Genomic DNA, 24727 nt, shown 5'->3' with positions numbered 1-24727 from the left:
CAGTGTTAGATAATCATTACTAATTTCTAGGCTTTGTAGTGAGAACAAAAATAAATACTGCATAAATTTGTATGCACTGACTTAATCCAGGGAAGGAAGCAGGCTGTCCTCCCTTGGACTGAGTGGAGGACTGGAACCTGGCTCAGGATAAGTTTGTGTTCAGGACAGAGGGCCATAACCTCATAAACCATCCCATGGCAGCGGGGGCTGAGTGAGCAGCACTCATTTTCAGCACTGACCCACCAAAGCCCAGCCTAAATTCCCTCTCTGGTGAGGGCCACAGTGCGCGGCAGCCACATCCCCACGCTGCAGGCACAGCTGGCCCTGCCTTCCCTTTCCAAAAATCAGCCACAGCCAGACCAAGCTGCTGCAGGTGGGTGCACAGCCCGTCCCAAAGAGCACCGAGGGATGACTGTCAGTAACTCCTGTAACATCCCTGGCATCCCAGGGGGCTCAGCAGGGATTTCAGTGCCTGGCTGGGGTGATGTGCCACAGAACACACCTCTGCATGTGCCAGTGACACCACAGTGCTTGTGACAGCAGGCTTCAGTCCCTCACCATGGATTTCAGAAGGCTCTGGGATCGATGGGGTGGAACCCAACAGAGAAATCAAAGACACAAATGAGGGGAAGGAGCAGCTCCTCAGCAGGGAGGGTGGCTATGCACTGAGCCCGGGCAGCAGCACAGCTCAGGACAGGGCACACAGCCCTGGAGAGGCACTGCTGGGGCTGGGCACTGGGCACGGTGCTGCCCGTCCCCTCTGCTGGCTCAACCCCAGTGGGGAAGGGTCCATCCCCCAGGGCAGGGAATGCTCACAGGGAATTATCACAGGGAATGCTCACAGGGAATGCTCACAGGGAATGCTCACAGGGAGGAGCAGCAGCTTCACACTGGAAATCACATCTGGGTCCGAGGGGCCATGGGGAGGGTGGGGTCCCTTCCCTGTGAGGGGAGGAGAAAGGGACAGGGTGACATCCAGGGGGGGTTGTGTAACTGAGCTGCAGGTTCACAAAATCCCGGAATGGGATGGGCTGCAGGGACCTTAAATCCCATCCCATCCCTCCCACTGTCCCAGGTGCTCCAGCCCCAGTGTCCAGCCTGGCCTTGGGCACTGCCAGGGATCCAGGGGCAGCCACAGCTGCTCTGGCAATTCCAGCCCAGCCCCTGCCCACCCTGCCAGGAACAATTCCTCATTCCCAATCTCCCATCCATGGCTGGCCTCTGGCAGTGGGAGCCATCCCCTGTGTGCTGTCCCTCCATCCTTGTCCCCAGTCCCTCTGCAGCTCTCCTGGAGCCCCTCCAGGCCCTGCCAGGGGCTCTGAGCTCTCCCTGGATTCTTCTCCTCTCCAGGGGAGCCCCCCCAGCTCTCCCAGCCTGGCTCCAGAGGGGCTCCAGCCCTGCAGCAGCTCCGTGGTGGAATTCCCTGAGGAGCTGGAGTCAGTGGTCCTTGGGGGTCCCTTCCAGCCCCGAATATTCTGTGGGGCTGTGCTCTAGAGAGAGCTGGGGCTGAGAGGGAAGGACCAGGAATTGCTTCTCACATCAGAGCAAAACGCTTAAAATGGGAAGCAAGCAGAGCCATATGGTTGGGATACAGAGAAGGGGGAGTGATGCAGCCAGAGAACTGTCAAGGGAAATTATTTTAATAACTATCTTGGGAATACGATGTAAATCTGTCATTCAGGCTCGCTGGAGAGAGACTGAACCTGTAGAGTTCTCCAAAAGGAAAAATGCAGAGTTACAAGAAATCATCTGAAATCATTACAGCTCTTTTATTTAGTTCCTGTGACAGCATGAGCAGCAACAGGTATATCACTGTTTACCTGTCACAACCCACTAATAATCTCATTTTGCCTGTAAGGAGCAGTGATGAGGTTTTACCTCTAATTTTCCAGTCTAGAACTCTTTTCTTGGCACTTCTTGTGTGGCAGGAATCCTTCAGTGACAACCCCTTTGCCCATGTATGTTGGAATTTGTGTTTAAAAGATGCTCATCCCTATTTGAGTGCACAAATTCCAGCCTTGGGGACAGGGACAGCATGGCTGGAGCTGGACCAGGGGAGGTTTAGGTTGGATTTTAGGGAAAGGTTCTTCCCCCAGAGGTGCTGGGCAGTGCCAGAGCTCCAGGAGCACGGGGTTGGGATTGTTGGGGTGTCTGTGCAGGGCCAGGGCTGGGACTGGTGATCCTCGGGGGCCCCTCCAACCCAGGAATTCCATAATTCCCTGGTTTTCTGACTCCAAACCTGCACAGCCCCTTCAGCAGCCAGCAGCCTGCACACCCTGGGTGCAGCTCTTCCTCTGTCTGCGAGGATAAAGGAAAGGAAATCCGAGTTTATTTTGAATTATTACATTTTATTGCTTTTCTGGCTGAGCAAACAGTGGTGCTCTCGCTGCTGGCTGGAAACTGAACCTTGCAGGATTTAGGTTGTGGCTGGAAAGGGGAACAGTGGGGTTTTAAGGGGATAATGTGTGTGTCCTTATGTAATAACAGCAGCTTTTGACACCTTCTGGAGAGCAGGGCAGCGTGGCCCGGGGCTGGCTTTGGCAGCCTGGGCACGGGGTGGGATGTTTGCTGGGATCCCTGGGCTGGGATATTTATGGGTTTTGCCTCCTTCACTCTGCAGCTCCTTAATCCCAGAGACCTTCGGGAGCTTCCTGGGACCAGAGCTTTAGAGATGTCCAGAGTGGTTTATTCAGATTTATAAATCTGTTTAACTGACCAGTGTTCATCCTGCCCCACCCAGCTGTCCCTTTCTTTCCCTGGGAAAACTTTTCTTGTCTTGCCTCAGTGAGGTCAGTGAGTCAGGGGAGCACTGGTGTTACCAGATAAAATCTTGTATTATTTTAACCTTTGACTGTTTCCACAGTTACGATCATTCCCCTTCAGCCCCATCCACCCCGGCCTTGGGCATTCCAGGGGCAGCCACAGCTTCTCTGGGCAGTGCCAGTGCCCAGGAGATAATTCCCTGCCTCCCCTCCATGCTGGAGCTGCAGGGAAAGCCATCCCTGCCTTTCCAGAGCCTGTCCCAGCCCTGGGTGCTAATGAGCCCAGCCATGGGCCCTGCTCAGCCAGCAATCAGTGCCCAGCTGGGAGGGCTTTGCCTCCAGCCACCAGGAGGTTGCTTTTTTTATCCTTATTTTTGCCCTTTATAACTTTTTGGCTCCATTTCCATGATTAAACAGTTGGCAGAGCTCTGATTGCAGAGTGCTGCTCGCTGAAAGGAGCTTGTGGAGTGTCTGAAAGCTTTTCTAGGGAGTGGGAAACGCTGAGCTGCACCTCCTGCTCCTCCTGCTCTGCGGTCCAGGAGTGTCCTGGTGGACAGCTGAGGTGTCCAGGAGTGTCCCAGTGCCCTGGCAGGAGGAAAGGTGGAGAGGCACAGACTCACACCTCAGCCCAGAGGCCCAGAATTCCCAGACAGGATCGTTCCTTCTCCACTCACACCCTGACAATGCCCTCAGCTTGGTCTCGGATGAGCTGACCACAGCAAACAGGTGAAGATAAAGTCCTGGACACCATGATCCCCATGAATTTACAGAGATGATCCTTACTACCATGGATATCAAAGGGGAACAGATTCCTCCCAAGCTCAGGAAGTGCCACTTTCGTGAGACCTTTTGTCACGCCTCGGTGCTGACAGCAATTGGAAATAAATGAAGGCTGGAGATGAAACCATTTCTCTTCCCAGCCCACCCATCATTTATTTCCTCAGCCCCACTTTGCCAAAGCTGCTGTGTTTGAGACAAATTGTGTTTAATTAGGAGGAGGTGGAGACCTTTAGGCAACGCTCTTCAATCAAAGTGCCTCGAGGAACTAATCATGGAAATGCAAAAGCAAAAGGGCTGGGAGCTGTCCCTGCTGGTGACTGATTGTCAGGGGGGAGGGCTGGGGGCTCAAAACTCTCCTGATTCAAAACCTGTGCTCAACACACCCTGGAAATGGTGTTTGTGGTGGGGGCAATTCACTGCTCTGTAGATATTGAGCTCATCTGATATGAAATGAAAAATATATAAAAAGTATAAAAACCAGAGCAATTTTCAGTAAGTATTGATAAAAATGTTGCTACCCTAAAAAGCACAATTATCTTTTTTCATGATTGATACTTAGGATGCAAGATGTTCAACTACACAAAGGAGTTTGCTGGAAATCATTTTTGGAGATGCTTAGGGTTGGTTTTCGTTTAAAATCAGGGATTTGGGGTGTGGCATTCAGTGTTCAGGGGATCAGAGCTGTTTCCAGGGCTGAGGGTGGAAACAGTGCCTGGGTTTGGCAGGCAGGTGGAGGATTTATTTCACCAGGGCTGGAGGGACAGCACACAGGGAATGGCTCCCACTGCCAGAGGGCAGGCCTGGATGGGAGATTGGGAATTAGGAATTGCTCCCTGGCAGGGTGGGCAGGGGCTGGGATGGAATTCCAGAGCAGCTGAGGCTGCCCCTGGATCCCTGGCAGTGCCCCAGGCCAGGCTGGACACTGGGGCTGGAGCACCTGGGACAGTGGCAGTGTCCCTGCCAGGGCAGGGTGGCACTGGGTGGGTTTGAGGTCCCTTCCCCCCAGCCCATTCTAGGATTTCATCACAGAAATAATTTGGAAAGCTTGGTGACATCTGGGCGGGTTCCACCCCTGAAGCAGTTCAGTTTCTGGGAGCATTCCAAGCAGCTCCTCGATGGCAATTCTGGATTTTGCAGCCCAGGACTTTCACCTGGCAGAGTGAGCCTTGCACAGTGCAGCTTTTAGGGGGATTCTCTGCAGTCCTGACATTTTGAACCATTTTAACCATATTTAACTATTCCACTGCAACCTGCATTGGGTTGGGTTTTTTCCTCAAATCTTTCTTGATTTCATGTTGTGTTTTCCCCTTTTTTCCCCCTCAAAGTGATGGCTGGGCATGATGTTCTTAGAGCTCTTTTCCAGCCTTAATGATTCCATAACTCCATGGTTTGGCTGTTCTGGCTGTGTGTGATTTTCCAGGCACAAGTTGCTTCATCCTTCTGATTACAGGGGGAAGAGCAGGAGAAGGAAAGAATGGGAATTTAGTTTCTCTGGTTTTCCTGCCAGGCTGAAATTCCTGAGCCCGTGAGGCAGAGAGGGGGGTTTGGGGCAGGGAAGGCTGAGGATTCTCAGTGAGAGTGGAGCTTAATCACCCTCATAAGCACGTCTTAATTTTTCGATGGATTTCTCATAAAAACCAATTATTATGCCAATTATAAAAAGAAGAGCAAGAATCTGTTTCCTGTGTCCTGGCAGTGATTTGCAGCTATTCCCCACGCTGATGAAATCAATTTTATCCTGTCCCTCAGAGGAACCCAGGGCTCCCCTGCTGTTGCAGCCCCTCCAGCAGGCAGCTCAGCCCGGGAGGGTCCCCAGGGTGTCAGGGCAGCACTCGGGGCTCGGGAGGGAGGGCACAGCCACCCCCAGGGCCTGGGCAGCTCCTGCTGCTGCCAGGGTGTGCTGCTGGAGGGAAACGTGGAGCTCATTGTGGAGCTCATTGTGGAATTCATTGTGGACTTCACTGTGGAATTCGTTGTGGAATTCACTGTGGAATTCATTGTGGAGCTCATTGTGGAGCTCATTGTGGAGCTCATTGTGGAGCTCATTGTGGAGCTCATTGTGGAATTGTGGAATTCATTGTGGACTTCACTGTGGAATTCGTTGTGGAATTCACTGTGGAATTCATTGTGGAGCTCATTGTGGAATTCATTGTGGAGCTCATTGTGGAGCTCATTGTGGAGCTCATTGTGGAATTCATTGTGGAGCTCATTGTGGAGCTCATTGTGGAGTTCATTGTGGAATTGTGGAATTCCTTGTGGAGCTCATTGTGGAGTTCATTATGGAATTGTGGAATTCATTGTGGACTTCATTGTGGAATTCACTGTGGAATTCATTGTGGAGCTCATTGTGGATTTTGTGGATTTCATTGTTGAATTCACTATGGAATTCATTGTGGAATTCACTGTGGAATTTATTGTGGAATTCATTGTGGAGTTCATTGTGGAATTCATTGTGCAATTCACTGTGGAGTTCATTGTGGATTTTGTGGATTTCATTGTGGAATTCACTATGGAATTCACTGTGGATTTCATTGTGGAATTGTAGAATTTATTACAGAATTCATTGTGGAGTTCACTGTGGATTTCACTATGGAATTCCTTGAGGATTTCATTGTGGATTTCATTGTGGAATTCACCATGGAATTCACTATGGAATTCACTGTGGAATTCATTGTGGAATTCCTTGTGGATTTCATTGTGGAATTCACCATGGAATTCACTATGGAATTCACTGTGGAATTCATTGTGGAATTCCCTGTAGAATTCCCTGTGGAATTGTGGGGGTTGTCAGCCCAGCCAGGCCTCCTGAGTCACATCCCTGACAAACACCTCCAACCCCCCATCTCCCAACACACTGGGCTGCATTCAGCATTTAGCAAGGGCTCTCCACCTGCTTTAATCCTGTAAATCCTGGAACCAGGTGAGCTCAGGTCCCTCCTGAGCTTCTTTCCCCATGGCTGAACCTCCCTGGTTCCCTCAGTCTTCTTCCTGCAGCTGCTCCCCAGGCCTGTGGTCACACACCTTGTCCAAAAAGGGAAGGTTCAAATTAAAAACATTGTGCAAAAAGGGAATGGTTTGCTTTAAAACATTAACATTAAATTAATGTTTTAATTTAACATTACAAGGAAAAAGGCAGATGACTGCAAAGCACTTTCCATGTTGGACCCCCGCACCAAATTTACTTGGGAGTTTAATTCCTCTTTCCTCCTTATTATTATCTCATTTCTCTGGCCTTCCGCTAATCCATTTTCTGAATAAATGTTTATTTGCTGCTTTATTTAATTTTTCCCCTGACCTTCACAGCTCCACGTGATCTGGGTGGGAGGCATGAGCTGCTGAAGTGGGGAGCAGCTCTGTGATGGGTTTAATGTGCACTCCAGGCTCAGCAGAGCAGATTTTAAATGCCAAATCTGCTCCTAGATCAGAGTCTTTAGAGGTGTGGGAAGAAATACGGATGCAAAACAAACATTTTTTAATTCCTAATAAATATTAACATTCCATTGTGATGCTGCACATATATTTGAGACATAATTAATAAATTCCACAGATTTTAGTGATCTGAATGTAATGATCCCTATCAGCCAGTAAATAGCAGAAAAATTAGCAGCATACTGATACAGCAGAAATCCTGATTTGTCTCAAACTGTGAGGCTCCAGAAATGCAATGGGAGCCAATTTCTGTCCCTGGCAGGACGATGTTCCTGGGAAATCAGTGCCAGCAATAACATCCACGGTTTGCCATGAGCCCCAGATCACTTCTGTCGTTTGACAGGATTACACTGGGCAGCAGGGCTGCAGCTCTCTGCTTATTTGGGGGTTATTTTAATTAATGGACCTCGCAGATTCATTTCTTTTCTAATTCTATTTTGGAAATGCATCGATGCTGTGACCTGCTCAGTGTCATTGTAACGAGACGTACAGACATCTTCAACGAGGTTTGATTTAATTTCCTCCCTGTAAAGCCCAGATTAAAGGAGAGCCCAGTCAATTAGGAATGGAACAAAGCTTGTACTTAAGAGGAAATCACTTAATCTGCACTCTGTAAGGCTGGAAAATTCTCCACCTTCTACCATGTCACAGCTCCAATCTCCCCTCAGAAAGACTGGAAAGTTCCTGGTGGGAAGCCCCAAAATGCAACAAAAGCCTGCACATTTTTGTGGGTCAGATCTTTGTGGCTTCAGCACAACCTGGGGAGGGTTTGTGCCCCTCTGACAGCCTGGGCAGGGCTGGAGCCCCTCTGGAGCCAGGCTGGGAGAGCTGGGGGGGCTCCCCTGGAGAGGAGAAGGATCCAGGGAGAGCTCAGAGCCCCTGGCAGGGCCTGGAGGGGCTCCAGGAGAGCTGCAGAGGGACTGGGGACAAGGATGGAGGGACAGCACACAGGGAGTGGCTCCAACTGCCAGAGGGCAGCCATGGATGGGATACTGGGAATTGTTCCTGGCAGGGTGGGCAGGGGCTGGGATGGAATTGCCAGAGCAGCTGTGGCTGCCCCTGGATCCCTGGCAGTGCCCAGGGCCAGGCTGGACACTGGGGCTGGAGCACCTGGGACAGTGGGAGGTGTCCCTGCCACGGCAGGGTGGCACTGGGAGGGCTTTGAGGGCCCCCCAGCCCAGCCCAGCCCAGCCCAGTTCCAGCAGTGCCAGGCAGCTGCTGCATGCAGTGCTGCCAGCTCTGCCATCCCAAGGCTCCAAACAGCTGCAGGAGCAGAGCTGATGGTGTTGGTTCATCCTTTGGTGGAGGTGTTCAACGCTGGGATTCACAGGAAGGAGCACAAAGAACGTTTGGAGGAGCAAATTCCCCCCGTGTGCCCAAAGCTGAGTCCTGCTGTGCCAGCCCCGGGGGCAGCCCCATCAGGGGAGGTGTGACATGGAAGGAGCTGCTCAGGATCCCTCAGGGGGGCTCAGGAATGTTCTGGAAGGTGTTTTGCTGCCTCCAGCTCCGGCCAGAGCTGCAGGAGCAGTGGCACAGGTGGGCTGGACATTAATTCCAGCCTGGGGGAAAGGGGCAGTGCAGCTGCTGAGAGCAGCATCTCCTCTGCCCCCGTGCCTCCTTAGGGAATTGGGAAAAACACCAAATCAGCACTGGGAGCTGGGGATGCAGCCCGAAATCCCGAGTCCTGGAGGTGTTTGGGATCTGGGGCAGGGGAACCGGGGTCAGCCCTGCCCTCGCCTCTCCCCAAGGACAGAGTTTCTCTGCTAATTAGAATTGCTCCCCGCAGACTTTCGGTGCTTTGCTCACACGTGCAGAGGCACAAGCACCTGGAATGAGAATCCCCAGCTTGCTGAAGTGTGTCTGACCCCGGCTCCTTCCAGTCTGTGCTCAGGGAAGGGAACAGCAGGAGGGGAGATCCCACAGCACCCCAGGGAGCTCTGATTGCAGCCCCTGAGGGGAGGCACAGCCACGGGCTCAGGCAGGGGGACCGGGGCAAAACAGGGAGAGAAAAGCCCCAGCTGGACAGGCACTTGGGTTAGGGGAACGGACGAGCCCCACAGCAAGAGGAACAATAAAATAAACGTGTTTAGTCCTCTCCGTGAGCAGCTCGGATTCTCCAGGTGCACAAAGAGTAGCTGGAACAGCACCATTAATTTTCAAAACTATCAGAAAAACCCAGTTTTGTCTTCTTTGCAAACTGTCAGGAGCAGGCTCATCCTCCCCTGCAGCAGGAGCATCCATCTTCCAGGAGCTCTCCTGCAGCTCCTGCTCTGCGCTCACAGGGAATTCTGCTTGTGTTTGTGGGGTGTGGAATGCAGGCTGAGCCCCTGGGCTGCGTGGAGGGGGCTGTGCTGCCCTGGAGGAGGCTCTGCAGTGTCCCTCGGCCCCTGTGTGTGCCGTGTCCCTGCTGTGGCCCCGAGCCCCCTGACACCCCTGTCCCTGTCGTTGCAGTCTCTCCCAAGATATTCCGGATCTCCAGCGACATCGTGGTGAACGAGGGCAGCAACGTCACCCTGGTGTGCCTGGCCACGGGGAAACCTGAGCCCTCCATCTCCTGGAGACACATCTCCCCCTCCGGTGAGTGCCTGGCACAGGGACAGCAGCTGTGCCCAGCCCTGCCACCCGGGCACCCACGGGCTGGGGCAGGGGGCTGGCATGGGCCTGGGGGCTCCTGGGACAGCTGGCAGGGCACGGGGTAGAGTGGGGATTTATTGAAAGGCCTCAAAGGACACACCTGGGCAGTGCAAGAGCCTGGCCAGGGCTACACCAAGATGGAAAATGGGTCAGGAGTTTTCACCCTTTGATCAGTTTTGGTCCATTCCCACACTGGGGTTCAGTGCCCAATTCCAGCCCCAGGTGATGCAGTCCCACCCTCCCAGGCTGCTCTCCTCCATTCCCTGTTGTTGGCACTTTTTGTGCTGGAGCTGCAGCAGTGTCCTCGGTTCTGGGCTGGAAAAGAATTGTTCTGTGGGACTGAGCTGTGAGGAGAGCTGCTGACATTTATAGGAGGTTCAGAGTTACTCACCAATGCAGTGCAGAGTCTGGGAAACATCAAAGCTAAAATTTCAGGCGTCACCATAACACAGGAATGAGCACAGAGCACCCTAAATGTGGATTTTTGTCCTTACACGTGTTGTAGTCACAGTCATGGATCAAACAATTCCAGGTAAAATCCACGCTAGGATGAAATGAGGAGCACATGGGGATCCCCAGAAATGGGAAATGTGAGAGTTAAACAAGGAAACATTAGAGTTAAAGACAGGAGCAGGGCATGCAGTAGGTTTAGTTTGCTGTCATTCCTTCCACTGCTGCAGGGTGGGATTTTTGGGGTGTCAGGGCTGGGATTTATGATGCTGGTGGTCCCTCCCTCAGGATATTCCAGGATTCCACACCACTGAACCATTACTCCATGATACAGTTTATCAGAACGTTTTTGCTGAACAAACTAAATGATGTGTATGAAAAATTGTGATCAAGATGGCAACAGAAAGCATCCCTGCTGGTTGATATTTCCTTGTCTCCCTCTGGCTCCCCGTAGCACACTGAAAGGAAAGGTTTGGGCGATGTCAGGGCCACCACGGGTGCTCCCTGTGGGCAAAGCAGGGCTCTGGGGAGTTCCCTGCCCTGGAAATGAGGATTCTGTGCTGCCCAGCTCTGTCCCAGGCAGGACTGGCGCTGCCTCTGTCTCTGGGGCTCTGCAGTCAGAGCTGGCTTTGCCGTGAGGGATTGCTCTGCTCCCCAGCCTGTGTAAAATCCCTGTAATTGCAGGCAGGAAGGGTTCCGTGGGCTGCACAGCCTCTCATCATCCTGAGGAACAGTTGGCTTTACAAAGCGAGATCTGGGAAAAAACCCTCACTTTTGACCTTTAGAACAATGACAATGAATTCGGCGTGAAGTGTCCATCAAGGGACTAGAGGAAAAATTCAGTTGTAGCAGAAAATGGATTTTAACTAAATGTCAAATGAAATTTTATTGGAAGCCCCGGTGATACTTTGGATTAATGGCTTAAAGCATTTGAGTGGCTGCAGAAAGGAGCTGGGGTGATGCTCCTGGAGAGGGAGGAGGAGAAAGGAGAATTACTGCACTCAGGCTGCAGCAGGGGCTGCGGGGAGGCAGAGCATCCTCATGGGCAAAAGGAAGAGGTGGCACCTGGGGACACGGTCACTGCTGGATCCAGGGGCTCAGAGGGGCTTCCCAACCCGAATGAATCTGTGGAAATGCATGCAGGGAGCCAGAAGAGCTTTCAGTGACCCCCCTGGTGTGCTCCTTGCTCCAAGCCCCATGCAGCCCCAGCCTGGACACTTCCAGTGCTCTGGGATTCCGTGCCCTGGTGTCCCTGGGAGTCACAGACACTGCTGGGTCTGCAGAGGGAGAGCACAGGCTCCAAAGGGGCCCTGCTCAGCAGTCCTGGCAGATTGGTGACGGGAGCAAGCCCGGGGCTGTGCCCCAGAGGCAGCAGGGTGGTTCCGTGCCATACAGGAACCTTCATTCCGAGGTGGCTTCTATGGAAATTAAACCAAACCATTTTTGGGTCAAATTCCTTAACTGTTCTTATCCAGCAGTCACTTTAGCGTGTATTGCGCTCCCAGGAGAGCAGCAGCAGCTCCGTGCCAGGGGCACACGGGTACAGGGGGCACCACAGCCCTTCCCAGCACAGCCAGCCTGGCCCCATCCAGCCAGGGATGAGGAGAGGCAGAGCCCAGAGCCCCGTGTGCCCTGGTTGGTATTCTGTCTGCAGCCCTCGCCTCCCTCCCGCCTCAGCTCAGCTGCACTTGCTAATTCCTGCCCGTTCTGGCTGTAATTCCCAGCGGCACTAATGAGGCTCCCAGGCAGGCAGCGCATCTCCCATCCAGCACTAAATTATATTAACCAAGCATATTTAGAATATTCTCAAATTGTTTGTCAAAGCTGCTGCTAAAAGATAAGGAACTGAAATCTCTGAATACAAATGACTCAATGTAGACTAATTCCAGGATATGATCATGATTTACATCAACACAGCCTCGACTCGCATGAGGTCGGATTCAATTTTTCTGAACAAGAGATAAATTGAACCTTTCGTAGGAATAAAAATAAAATGCATTTCAAGGTGATTTTTAAACTTAGTCCGTAAATTATTGGCCTGGAATCTTTATTGTGCATGTTTAACTTGCAGTCATTATGTAAATGCTCGCATTCTATAAATATTCATTACACAGCCCCATTATGTAAATCCAGCAAATCTCCCCACTCAGCGTAACAGCGTCGGGCTGCGGGTTGTAATCTCCAAATCTGTATTGTTGAAATGTCACCCGAATAAATTGCAGGTATTACTTATTTTGTTCTGACATTTCCCAGCAAAGTGCAGCATCGATAGTTTAGGAATGAAGGCAGAATGCTAAAGGATCAGGTTCTGCCGGGGACCCCGCTCCAGCTCCAGCTCTGCCGTGTCCACCCATGCTTGGGCAAAGCTCTGCTGGCAGCAGCAGACACTGGCACTCAGGAATCTCCTGAGAAACCTTCCTCCTTGCCCAAAATTAGGTGCCGTGCATCAAAGTTCTTTTCCACTTTGCTTTTGGCAGACGTTTCCCAAGGGGAGCTTCCCCAGCTGGGAAGGCACGGGGTGCTCAGGGGAGGCAGGGACACAGGGGCAGGGGGGTGAGGAGAAGGAGGGTCACTGTGGATCCAGCCCTGGGATGGAACTCTTCCCTGCGAGGCCCTGAGTGCCCAGAGCAGCTGGGGCTGCCCCTGGATCCCTGGCAGTGCCCAAGGCCAGGCTGGACACTGGGACAGTGGTGTCCCTGCCGTGGAACCGTGGAGTGAAATGGGATTTAAGATCCCTTCCAACCCAGACCATTCCAGGATTCTGGGGTCCCTGGTTACTTCCAGCTTCATATTTTCCAGTTCTTCCCTGCTCTCCTTCGTTTTTGTCACAGTTTTATCTCCACGACGCCTGGTCAGCAATTTTCCCAAAGCAGGAGGATGACAGGATGTAGGGAGAGGCCTGCCTTTGGAGGAGCAGGGCTCCAGAAATTGTGGATAAAGGCAGATTTTCCCTAAATTGTGGAATGCAAGGCAGGTCCTTGGCACCTCGGTGTTCATCCCGTCCACCTCTGCAGAACGCTCCTGTTCTGTGAGGGAGAAACAAGGAGGGATTGAGAAAAGCTCCCTAAATCCCGGGCAGCAGACCCAGCTGGGTGTGAGGCAGCTCCTGCAGAGCCTGGCCCCTGCCTGGAGCCAGCGCCCGTGGCAGAGAGGAGGAGGGCTCTGCTGGAGTGCAAGTGCTTCAAACCTGCACTTCCAGGCTGCAAATCCTCAGCTGGCAGGAATTATTATCGGATTTCCAGGGCTTTGCCTGTGTACAAAGGGCGAGCTCTTCAAACGCTCCCTCTCCTGCTCACAGATGCTTTTAAAGCTGGAACTTTTAGAAAGAAGTTTCTGGCTCGTTTCTTTTTTCCTGCTGACTCCCAGGCAGGGAGCAGATATTGCTGGGGAGGAGGTTGCTGCTGTTCCCCAGCTCCCCACAGCAGAGCAGTTGTGCACCAAGAGGAGCTGCTCTGCCCTGCCTCCCCTTCCCCAGAGGGGCTGCTCCACAATCCACCAGCTGTGGGGAGGATCTCAGTGGCAAACTGCACTTTCCTGATCCTTTTCCAGGTTCAGTTAGCGACCTCCTTCCCCAGGCTGCTTCGACCCAGGGTGCTCAGACCCAGGGGCTGTTTTCTCCTGGCTCAGGAATCCTGGAATGGTTTGGGCTGGGACCTCAGAGCCCACCAGTGCTACCTGTGCCATGGGCAGGGACACCTTCCAGTGTCCCAGGCTGCTCCCAGCCCTGTCCAGCCTGGCCTGGGACACTGCCAGGGATCCAGGGGCAGCCCCAGCTCCTGTGGAAGGCTCCTTTGGAGGCAGCTCTGGTCGGTTGGAGGCATGGATGAGCAATGTTCCCTGGAAAACACCCAAACCTGCATTCCCTGGGACGTGGGATGGCTCAGGAGGCCTCAGGCTCCTCCACCAGCCCTCCCTGAGAGCAGTGACATTCATGGGGCACTGCTGGTGGCCTGGCTGGGTCGGTCCTTCCAGCAGCTCTCAGGGAGCTGAGGGTTTTTATGAGTATTTGATATGAATTTAATGGCCCGCTGGTTATCCTCGGGGGTTGTTCAGCTGATGAAGGCATGGCTGGTCATTAAATCAATGGTCCCTGGTATCAAACACGGGGATTAATTAACAGTTTAAAGACAGCAGAGCACCCAATGGACACGGCTGGGTGGGATTCCTCCCTTTGCCTTTGCATCAGCAATAAAATCACTCCCAAAACGACCTCCCAAGCCACAGCTCTGCCTGAAAAAGGCCACGTCCTCTGGGCTCAGTTAAGGGAATTTTGGCCTTTTCTTTTTAACAGGACTTGTAGGTACCAGCCTTGGGAGGTTTGGAATCAGGATTAATTAAGTGACAGCCAGTGCCAGGAGCCGTTGCTCAGGGTGAGGTGACATTACCCTGCAGCTGGGGCTTTCTGAGGGACACTCCTCTGAAAGGGCTGTTTCTACCAGAACATTTCAGAAGTCTGAGCATCCCTTCAGGAACAATTACAGGCATTCCTAGAAATCCTCAGGCCTTCTTAAAATCCTTGGGAAATTCTCTTTAAAATACACTTGTCAGGAGAAGAATACTCCAGCTAAGATGGTCAAATAATTGGGGCTTTGTGAAGGAACTGAGGGACAAGAGTGAGATCAAAATCTTAGTGAGACACAAACTAAAACTGCCCAAAAGCGTTGCACAGAAACGAGCAGGATCTTTTCCTTTTTGACAATTTTGTGATAAATGGGAAGCATTTCTCACTTTTCAATAAAAGTAGATGAACTCATTAATAACTCATAGAATGCAATGAAGATGAGCTTTTTAATGCAGGCTGAGCTCATTCCCACAGACATCAGTTCATTTTTACCTGAGAAACGTTGCACTTTTGAATGAGCAGTGTGTGGATCTCAGGGGATGTGTCAGAGCTTCAATTATCAGAGCCAACCCAACATTTCCCCCTCTTTCCAGAGCCAGCCAAGCCCAGGCTTGTGCAGACACACCAATAATTCACCCCTTGATGGTCACAACATAACAGCTCTGCCGTGTCCCCACTGCCCACTCGGGATTTTTGCCCAGGCTCCCAAAGCCACAGTCATTAACAGCCAATTAAAGCTTTCAGGCTGGGAAAACACTTCCAGCAAGGCTTTTAAACCCTTAGACCTGTAATTTCCAGCACCTGTGGTGGTGGCTGCTGCGAGAGGCTGCGCTGCAGCAATCACAGACTGAACTTGTTGGGGTTTGTGATGTGGTGAGCGCCTTGTGAGGAGCCCAGACCCGTTAGCTGGCCGTGCAGAGGCTGGGAGCACAGCTGGGAGCACAGCTGGGAGCACAGCTGGGAGCAGGGAGCAGCCCCGGGTGAGGGACACCAAACGCTCCCTGACAGGTGGAACAGGCAGGGGCCGGGATTTTGGGAGCTGGGGAAGCGCCTGGGCCCCGAGTCAGGGGGGGACAAATGTGTTCCTGGCTGGGAGCAGTTCCTGCTGGGCTCCAGCTGAGCTGGGCCAGTGCTCCTGGGACAATTCCTGGTGGGTTCCAGTTGAGCTGGGCCAGTGCTCCTGGGACAATTCCCAGTTGGTTCCAGTTGAGCCGGACCAGCGTTCCTGGAACAATTCCTGGTGGGTTCCAGTTGAGCTGGGCCAGTGCTCCTGGGACAATTCCCAGTTGGTTCCAGTTGAGCCGGACCAGCGTTCCTGGAACAATTCCTGGTGGGTTCCAGTTGAGCTGGGCCAGTGCTCCTGGTACAATTCCTGGTGGGTTCCAGTTGAGCTGGGCCAGTGCTCCTGGGACAATTCCCAGCTGGTTCCAGCTGAGCTAGACCCATGTTCCTGGAACAATTCCCAGTTGCTTCCAGCTGAGCTGGGCCAGTGTTCCTGGAACAATTCCCAGTAGGATCCAGCTCAGCTGGGCCAGTGTTCCTGGAACAATTCCCAGCTGGTTCCAGCTGAGCTGGGCCAGTGTTCCTGGAACAATTCTCAGTGGGTTCCAGCTGAGCTGGGCCAGTGTTTCCTGGGACAATTCCCAGTGGGTTCCAGTTGAGCTGGGCCAGTGTTTCCTGGCTGTGAGCAATTCCCAGTGGGTTCCAGGGCTAATTCCCATCTCTGTCCTGGGAATCACTCAGGGCCTGTCCTTATGCCTGTGTGACACCCAGATCCCATTCCTCTGGGTCCTGTGGCCAAGGAGAGCTGTTGGTGGTTGGCTCAGGTGCTCCAGGCGTGGCTTTGGTCCCTGGGCTGGCCCTGGGCTGGCTTTGCTCCACCCTGCAGGGCAGGCTGGGCTCAGCCCTGCTGTAAACCATCAGCACCCAGGGGTGCCGCAGCTTCGAAGGCAGGAACGGTGCAGTGCTGGGCTGGTGTAGGTTGGAGGGCATTTAAAGCTCATCTTGCCCACCCTGCCATGGCAGGGACGCCTTCCCCTCTCCCAGAGTGCTCCAAGGCCTGTCCAGCCCGGCCTGGGACGCTGCCAGGGGCAGCCACAGCTGCTGTTCCGTGGCACCCCTCAGTACAAATCACTCTGGGGTATCTCGGGGCTGTTGAGCTTCTCTGTGCAGCTGGGTCAGGAGAGAACCTCTGGCCAGCTCCAGGAGTCTGGGGGGATCCAGCTCCCTTTGGAGCTGGGGTTGCTGCACGGAAGCTGCAGTGGCTGAGCGTGTTAAACTCTCTGGCCGTCGTGCAGATGTTGGGTTTCAGGGGATCTGTGCTCAGCCTGCAGTAATTTCTTCCTGTGGTTATTTCATTTCAGCCAAGCCCTTCGAGAGCGGGCAGTACCTGGACATCTATGGAATTACCAGAGACCAGGCTGGGGAGTACGAGTGCAGTGCAGAAAACGACGTCTCAGTCCCAGACGTGAAGAAAGTAAAAGTCACAGTAAACTGTAAGTGCTGTTATTTGTTGTTCCCTCAGTGTGGTGCAGAAGGAGAGTCTGCAGCAGCAAGCTGGAGCTGCTGGCTTGGTCACAGTGGCTGAGGGAGCTCTGTGGTGGCCACATGGGTGTCACCAAGAGAGCTCGAGGTGCAGGCTCTCATTTCTGGGTGATGATCTGAGCAGGCTCTGGGGGCTGCTGTGGATGTTGGGCTGAGCCCTCCCTGGTTTCTCTTGTCCTGGTGGTGCTGTAAGTGGTGTGAGGAGATGAGAAGCTCTGCTTGAGCCCTCGGATGGGGCCTGATCTCCATGGGAGTGTGAGCTGCTCCCCGAGGAGGCAGCTGGGTGCTCCTGCTGCAGGCAGAGGGACACTGCTGTGGGACCCTGCTGGGTGCTGGTGACACCAGCAGCTCTGACCTGGTGGGACTTCCACACCAGGGAGGTGCTCTCAGCTTGGGTCTGAGTCTGGTCTAGCACTCAGCATGATATGAAATGTTCTTTTTCCCTCCAACCTGTGAGAAAACTCAGGCAAGACAATGTGAATAATTTCTCTGGTTCATTCTAACAGTTTTCTTTGGTTAACCTCAATTACCCAGCGTGTGATTTGTTTCTGGTTTTGGAGTTGCTGTGGCAGCTTTATTGGTCACAAATATGAGATGTCAGCGTTGTGTCTCCCCCAGAGACCTTGTGCCAGCTGACGTGGGCAGCAAAGCCCCTGATCCCCTGTCACTGTGGGGCCCTGCTGTCACCTGGGGCAGTCCCTGCTGCCCAGAGTGTTCCCATTCCCATGGCACCAGGGCTCCTTGGGCACCAGGGGACAATGCAGTGTCTCTTATTTCCATAACAAACCGGTGAGAGCAAGGCTTCCTCCCCAGAAATCCCATCCTTTTATTTGGTGCCTGTGGACGTGGGTCGGTGTGGCTTTGGCACTGCTGGGGGAAGCTTGGACTTGATGTCTTGGAGGACTTGTCCAACCTAAATGATTCTGTGAGTTCTTTTCCTCTGCTGCTGCTCTCACCCACTCCTGGTGCCATTCCACGGCTGTGGTCCTGGTGCCATTGTGTGACTATCCCTGGTGCCAGTCCATGGCTCCACTCCCGGTGCCATTCCATGGTTGTGTTCCTGGTGCCATTCTATGACTATTCCTGGTGCCATTCCATGATGGTGCTCCTGGTAGCATTCCGTGGCTGTGTTCCTGGTGCCATTCCATTATTGTATTCCTGGTGTCATTCAATTATTGTATTCCTGGTGCCATTCCATGGCTGTGCTCCTGGTGCCATTCTATGACTATTCCTGGTGCCATTCCATTATTGTATTCCTGGTGCCATTCTGTGACTATTCCTGGTGCCATTCCATGGCTGCGTTCCTGGTGCCATTCCATGATGGTGCTCCTGGTAGCATTCCGTGGCTGTGTTCCTGGTGCCATTCCATTATTGTATTCCTGGTGCCATTCCACGGCTGTATTCCGTGGCTGTGTTCCTGGTGCCACTCCATGATGGTGCTCTGGTGCCATTCCATGGTTGTGTTCCTGGTGCCATTCTATGACTATTCTTGGTGCCATTCCATGATTGTATTCCTGGTGCCATTCCACAGCTGTGTTCCATGGCTGTGTTCCTGGTGCCATTCCATGATTGTATTCCTGGTGCCATTCCACAGCTGTGTTCCATGGCTGTGTTCCTGGTGCTATTCCATTATTGCATTCCTGGTGCCATTCCACAGCTGTGTTCCATGGCTGTGCTCCTGGTGCAGGGAGGTGCTGGCACAGGGCTGTTCACAGCCCACAGAGGCTGTTCAGTCACCCAGGCAGGCACACGAAAATGAGCAGTTCAAATGGCTCTGTGGAATTCAAGCTCCTGGGCTGGGCAGCCCTGCACAAACACGGAGCTCCTGGCACAGGGGCCGTGGCTCTAGTGACTGACAGGGGGTTCATTACACTGCTTGATACACCAGCAGCTACATTTTCACTTAATTTATGGCTGTCCTCCCTGATTTCCCTCCGAAAAAGGGTGGCCTGAGAATCTGCCTGACTCCCAAAAGGCTGGGAGGGGTGGCAAAAAAGGAGAGGAGCCATTGGAGCTGCTGGTTGGTGCTGGAGGAATGCTCCACCAAATCAAGTTAAAATAGATAAGACGTAATCCAATTTCATTTCACAAGTAAATCCTATTAGCATTTTCCATTACATTTTGCAAAGCAAATACTGATTTATAGATTATAATATTGAACCCTGCTTTGAATGAACCAGTGTGTGGATTTAATGTGTCATCTGAAAGCTGGTCTGAAGCTCTCCAGGTGCTACTGTCACTTTGCTCCTTCTCTCCTGCTCCATTACTGTCATGCTTGAAAAATATTAAAGGCAGCTGCTAAATCCTAGAATTTCCAGTAGAGCTGAGGCCACAGCGAGAGGATGAGGAATGGGATGTGTGCCTCAGGAAACTGGCATTTATTTGCATTTATTTCAAAGTGTCAGCTGTCTAAATAAATAGGAAATGTGGATTTAAAGTGGAGTGGCATTGCAGAATTCCCTTTTGTTAGGGTAATCCATGTTAAGGGTCAGTCTGCCTGTAATTGTACCTTGGACAGCTCTGTTGCAGCTGGAGCTGTCAGACTTGACTGGATCAAGATCTGCTGGCTTTGGGGAGGGAAAATACATTTTTGCACTAGTTCCTGGGTGGTTTTGTCCGGTTTTCAGGCCACTTTTTCCATTTCCCTGGATGATTTCGGGGTCCTCACCTCTGGTTTTGTGTCCCTGAGCCCTCCCCAGGCGCAGGCCCAGGGCTGGTGCCCGGGGGAGCAGAGGGGAGCAGGGCTTGGCAGGCACCCCGTGCCCACCTGAGGCAGGTGTGAGCTCTGTGCTCTGTGCTGGGGGCTGTGCCCAGCTGGAATGCCCCAGTCCATTCCTGGGGAGCCAGCTGGCCAAGCCCTGCATTTGCTGAATTCAGCCTTCTGACAAGTTTCTGAAGCTCATGAGGCTGATTTAGTTCCAATCAGTTTGGTTTGCCCGAGTATTCACTGCACTGTTCTTTCCTTGTCCTGACCTGGGATACAAAACAAAGGCCTGGGTTCACTGAGTTGGTAAAATCTTGTGTTTGGAGTGATTCTGCCCCAAAGCTGGCAGATCCCAGAGCTGGAAATGCTCTCAGGAAAAGGCTGAATCCTGGGGTGTCCTGTGCAGGGCTCAGGGTTGGACCATGATCCTCATGGATCCCCTCCAGCTCAGCAGGTTCTGTGATTTAACCCTTTCCTTTTCGTGCATGGGTTCTGTGTCCTTCAGAAAATCATCTCAGTTTCGATTTTGGGGGCTTTACGGCCAGCCTTGTTGGGTTTTCCTGTGCCTCTGGAGCCTGGCTCTGTGTGCTGGGAGCAGGTCCCACATTCCCTGGGACCCTGGGTGGACACCCAGCCCTCCCAGGAGCTCTCAGCCAGCCCGGGGGGCGTTTGGGGAATCTGTTCCAAAGGCAGATCCTGTGCCCTTCCCCTGGGATGCTTTGGTTACGAATTTCTCTGGGATGCTTTGATCAGGAATTTCTCTGGGATGCCCTGATCAGGGATTTCTCTGGGATGCCTTGACCAGGGATTTCTCTGGGATGCCTTGACCAGGAATTTCTCTGGGATGCTTTGGTTAGGAATTTCTCTGGGATGCTTTGGTTAGGAATTTATCTGGGATGCCTTGACCAGGAATTTCTCTGGGATGCCTTGACCAAGGATTTCTCTGGGATGCTTTGGTTAGGAATTTCTCTGGGATGCTTTGATTAGGAATTTCTCTGGGATGCTTTGATCAGGAATTTCTCTGGGATTCCTTGATCAGGGATTTCTCTGGGATGCTTTGATAAGGCATTTCTGGCAGTGGGGTTTTTCTGATGCAGGAATGTGTGAGTTCTCGTTGGGAATTTTAAGTGGGGTGTTTGTTTTCGCTTGGCCAGGCCGGGTTGAGCAGAACCTCATTAGCATTTCTCCCCTCATTAGCATTTCTTCGAAGGCTCCTCGCTGTTGCTATGGTGCTTTGCATAACATTATGGATAATGCTGCGATTTTACTTTGAAATCAGACATCCTGTACAAGCCACGCCGGCCTAATTAAATCTGTAACCTTAAATCTCCTGGGGAAAACCACTGCAGGGCTTCAGGCTTGCTGGGGCTGCCAGGCCCCTGGACATGGCACTGGGACTCTCTTCCCAGGGAGTGTGACCATTCCTGACCTAGGATCAGCATTTCCTTGGCAAGGTCTTGAGTTTGGCTTCAAGAAGGAAAATTGCCTCGGTTAAATTATTAAATATGAAGGCAAAGCCCACATATTTTCTGGAGGCCTCAGTCCTCCTCTGCTTTGGCACCAAGTATAAAATTGCTCAGAGCAATTTAATTTTAATTTCCACTTTCCTCTAATAAAAGAGAGGGGAGGAGGGGGCTTCTCTTGAAGCAGAAATCAAGAACTCTGATTCTTTCTGGTTTTAATAGCTCCTATTTGCAGCTCCATTTTTATATCCCCCACTAGGTTTGGGATTCTGGGTTAAGGTCAGCACTGGCTTCAGGAGCCAAGCTCCACTGCCAGGGGTTTTTCTGCTTCCTCAGGTCTCAGGTGGCATTCCAAAGGGGAGTTTGGCTCTGGGTGGCACTGGGGACTCCTGCAGCACTGATTCCTGGCTCAGGTTTGGTTCTGTCCATGGAGCAGTGGGGCTCAGTGCCCAGGGGGATCTGCAGGACATGCCCTGCTCTGTGTGATGCCCTTGCTCTGGGATGTGTGGGTGGTGTTGGGGATGCTGGGCACAGTCCCCAGGCACCAGCCGTGCCCAGGGCAGGGCTCCAGCCTGCCCTGTGTGCCACACAACTTCTGATTTGCTGTGGGAAGGCAGCCGAGGGTTGTCCCCTTTTGTCTGGGGTTCCTTCCCCCAGCTGCTGTGGCCATGGGGAATGCAGTGTCCTCCCTTCTCTTTCCACCCAGAAACATCTGCAGGGGAGCACAGCTGGAGCTGTGCTGATGTCCTGACCCAGAAACATCTGCAGGGGAGCACAGCTGGAGCTGTGCTGATGTCCTGACCCAGAAACATCTGCAGGGGAGCACAGCTGGAGCTGTGCTGATGTCCTGAGCAGGGACAGTGCTCCTGCTCCCTGACACGTGCTGGGCAGGGGACAGTGGCACCGTGCAGTGCCAGCCTGGTGACACATTGCTGGGGACAGGGGTGGCTCCTGCAGGGGACAGTGGCACTGTGGCCAGCTGGGAGGGCTGGGGCTGTGCAGGTTCTGCTCAGGGGCTGTGGGTTCTGCAGGTTCTGCCCAGGGCTGTGGCTGTGCAGGTTCTCTCAGCCCAAAGGGCTGTGAGCTGTGCAGGTTCTCCTCTCAGCCCAGCTCATCTCTCCTGCTCAATACTAACAGGATTGTGCAGATGGGATGCTCTGCAGCTGCTCCAGCCCTGAGAAGTCTCACATTTGAGATACTGCTGCAATTAGAGAGGCTGGGGAGGCTGTCAGGGCAGTGATGGAGGGGACACATTTCCTGCAGCACGTCCCACGCACCTGGGAGCAGGGAATGGCCAGGAGCTGTCTCTGGGGCTGTGGGTTCACAGAGCTGCCCACTGGGCTGAGGGGGGTCAGGGGGCAGCACAGCCCTGCTGGAAATTTGGGTTGTGGTTCAAATCAAGGCCAGCAGAGCTGGGTTTGGCTGCAGCTGCCAGTCAAGGGCTGCCAGCAAAACATTTCAGGTGAAACCAATGCAAATAACAGCTTTGGGTTGTTGGTTTTTTACATAAGATAAAGGTCTTTGGAGAATTCCTGCCATCCTAGAAATTGGAGGTTTTGTTCATGCACAGTATCATCAGTTGGGGTGTTTTTTGCTTTTTGGGTTTTATCTTGTTATTTTTGGTCACCATTAGGACTAAATTGTTATTTAGCTCATTTGCAAGCTGGTCTCATCACTGACAGCCTATCTGAGCTATGTGATGTGCTATCTCATAGCAACACAATGAAAAACAGCTTACACCAATTCGATAAGAGCTGCTCTGACAATTAAAGCCACCTCAATTGCTTGGTGAGGAAAAATGCTGCTGCTTTGAAGAAAATATTTCCCTTACTGGTGGGGAAGGAAGCCTCCTGTAAAGCAATGGTTGTCATTTCATGTCCTTCAGGGGTTTTTATTAACATTTCAGGAGTCAGATTAAAACAATGTAAGTTCAGGTTTGAGGCTCGAGTGCAGTTTGGCTCTTGAATTCCTATTGATTTCTTTTGGGGGGATGGTTTGTGCAAAGGTTCTGCAAGCTCTGCGTGGCTGAGCACGGCTCGTGTGGAGCGTGGCAGGGCTGCTGCTGCTGTCCCTGTTCAAGGAGATGGCACTGGGCTGGCACAGGCCATCACTGAGCTTGGCACTGCCACGGGAGCTGCTGTGAGGGAGCTGCAGGAGCAGCACTCAGATCTCCCAAAAGACAAGGAGATGGTTTGCACCTTCAAGAGAAACCTCTGCTTGTTCTTCCAGGAGGTGCTGGTTGGGAGCCAGCAGTGCCAGGGTGGGGCAGGTGTGCCAGGACAGAGAGTGCTGCTGTGCCCAGGTGTGCCAGGACAGAGAGTGCTGCTGTGCCCAGGGTGCCAGGACAGAGAGTGCTGCTGTCCCCAGGTGTGCCAGGACAGTGAGTGCTGCTGTGCCCAGGGTGCCAGGACCTTTGATGCCCAGAGAGGCTGCTTGGAACAGAGGCTGGGCAGTGTTAAAGTGGGAATTTATTGAAAGGCCTCAAAGGATACACCTTGGGCAGTGCAACAGCCTGGCCAGAGCTCTACACCAAGATGGACAATGGGTCAGGAGTTTTCACCCTTTGATCAGTTTTGCTCCATTCCCACACTGGGGTTCATTGCCCAATTCCAGCCCCAGGTGATGCAGTCCAACCCTCCCAGGCTGCTCTCCTCCATTCCCTGTTGTTGGCACTTTTTGGGCTGGAGCTGCAGCGGTGTCCTCGGTTCTGGGCTGGAAAAGGATTGATTTGTGTGACTGTGCTGTGAGAAGAGCTTCTGGCATTTATATGGAGCTCAGAGTTATTCACCAATGCAACACAGAGTCTGGGAAATGTGAAACTGCAAAGGCAGCTTGGGCAGGGGAGGTTTGGTTGGGTACCTGGGAATGTTTCCCCATGGAAAGGGTGGCCAGGCCTTGGCAGATGTTTGGAGTGCCCATCCCTGGAGGTGCACTCAGAGCTCTGGGCTGGGCACAGGGCACAGCTGGGACTGGGTGACTTTGGAGATCTTTCCCCACCTGATTCTGTGAGATGATGGAGCAGCCGTGAGACACTGCCCCAGAACTGGTGGCAAATACTGTAATCAATATATCATTGCTGCTGGTTTTTATAAAGACACCTTGTGAATTTTTCAGGCCATTGCTGGTGAAAGTGTGGGACCAGCCCCTGGATCTGTGGGCAGGAAAATTCATAGCAGGGTTTTTAGGAGGTTTTATCTACTGCCCTGCTCTTGCTGTCACTGTAAAGTCAAAGGAAGGTTCCAGCAGCACTCTGGGCACCTCTGTACACCCGTGTCTGCTGAAGCCTCTCTGGCCCCAGGGGCAGCAGGAGTGTGCCCCTCTCCAGGGATTTGGCACTTGAAGGCTTGCTGTGCAGCTGCCCTCGTCCTCAGAGGTGCTGAGATCCCATCTGGGGTGGGTGTGAAGCCCCCAGCCCGGGGCTGAGCAGGAGCCCTGCCTGCAGCAGGTGCCTCCTTCCCCTGCCAGCTCTCCGGCCTCCAGGTGATCCCACCTTAAACACCAGCGAAACACAGCTCAGGAACATGGGAGCTTTAATGGAAATGAGTCATCTCTAAAGAGCTGCTGCGTTTGAAGCAGCAATTTGGAGCAGAGCTGTGTTAGACTCCGGGCTAGAGCCAAA

At 52.7% G+C, this 24727-nt stretch overlaps 1 protein-coding gene across 7 annotated transcripts in view; it reads left to right on the top strand.

Moving 5' to 3' along the window:
• Nucleotides 1-24727, top strand: part of NEGR1 (neuronal growth regulator 1) — a 187419-nt gene that overhangs the window by 91105 nt on the left and 71587 nt on the right. For all 7 annotated transcript variants that reach the window (XR_010366633.1, XM_064429220.1, XM_064429217.1 and 4 more), the window contains exons 3-4: nt 9423-9548; nt 16761-16892. Coding sequence is in view for 6 of the 7 variants with exons in the window: in XM_064429220.1 (XP_064285290.1) it covers nt 9423-9548; nt 16761-16892 (258 nt within the window). In the remaining variant the exon portion in view is untranslated. The remainder of the gene's footprint in view (nt 1-9422; nt 9549-16760; nt 16893-24727) is intronic.

Source organism: Passer domesticus, chromosome 7, assembly GCF_036417665.1.
Source record: "Passer domesticus isolate bPasDom1 chromosome 7, bPasDom1.hap1, whole genome shotgun sequence".
NCBI lineage: Eukaryota > Metazoa > Chordata > Aves > Passeriformes > Passeridae > Passer > Passer domesticus.
Note: the sequence above shows the minus strand (reverse complement) of the source record. Positions and strands in the feature narration are given on the sequence as shown.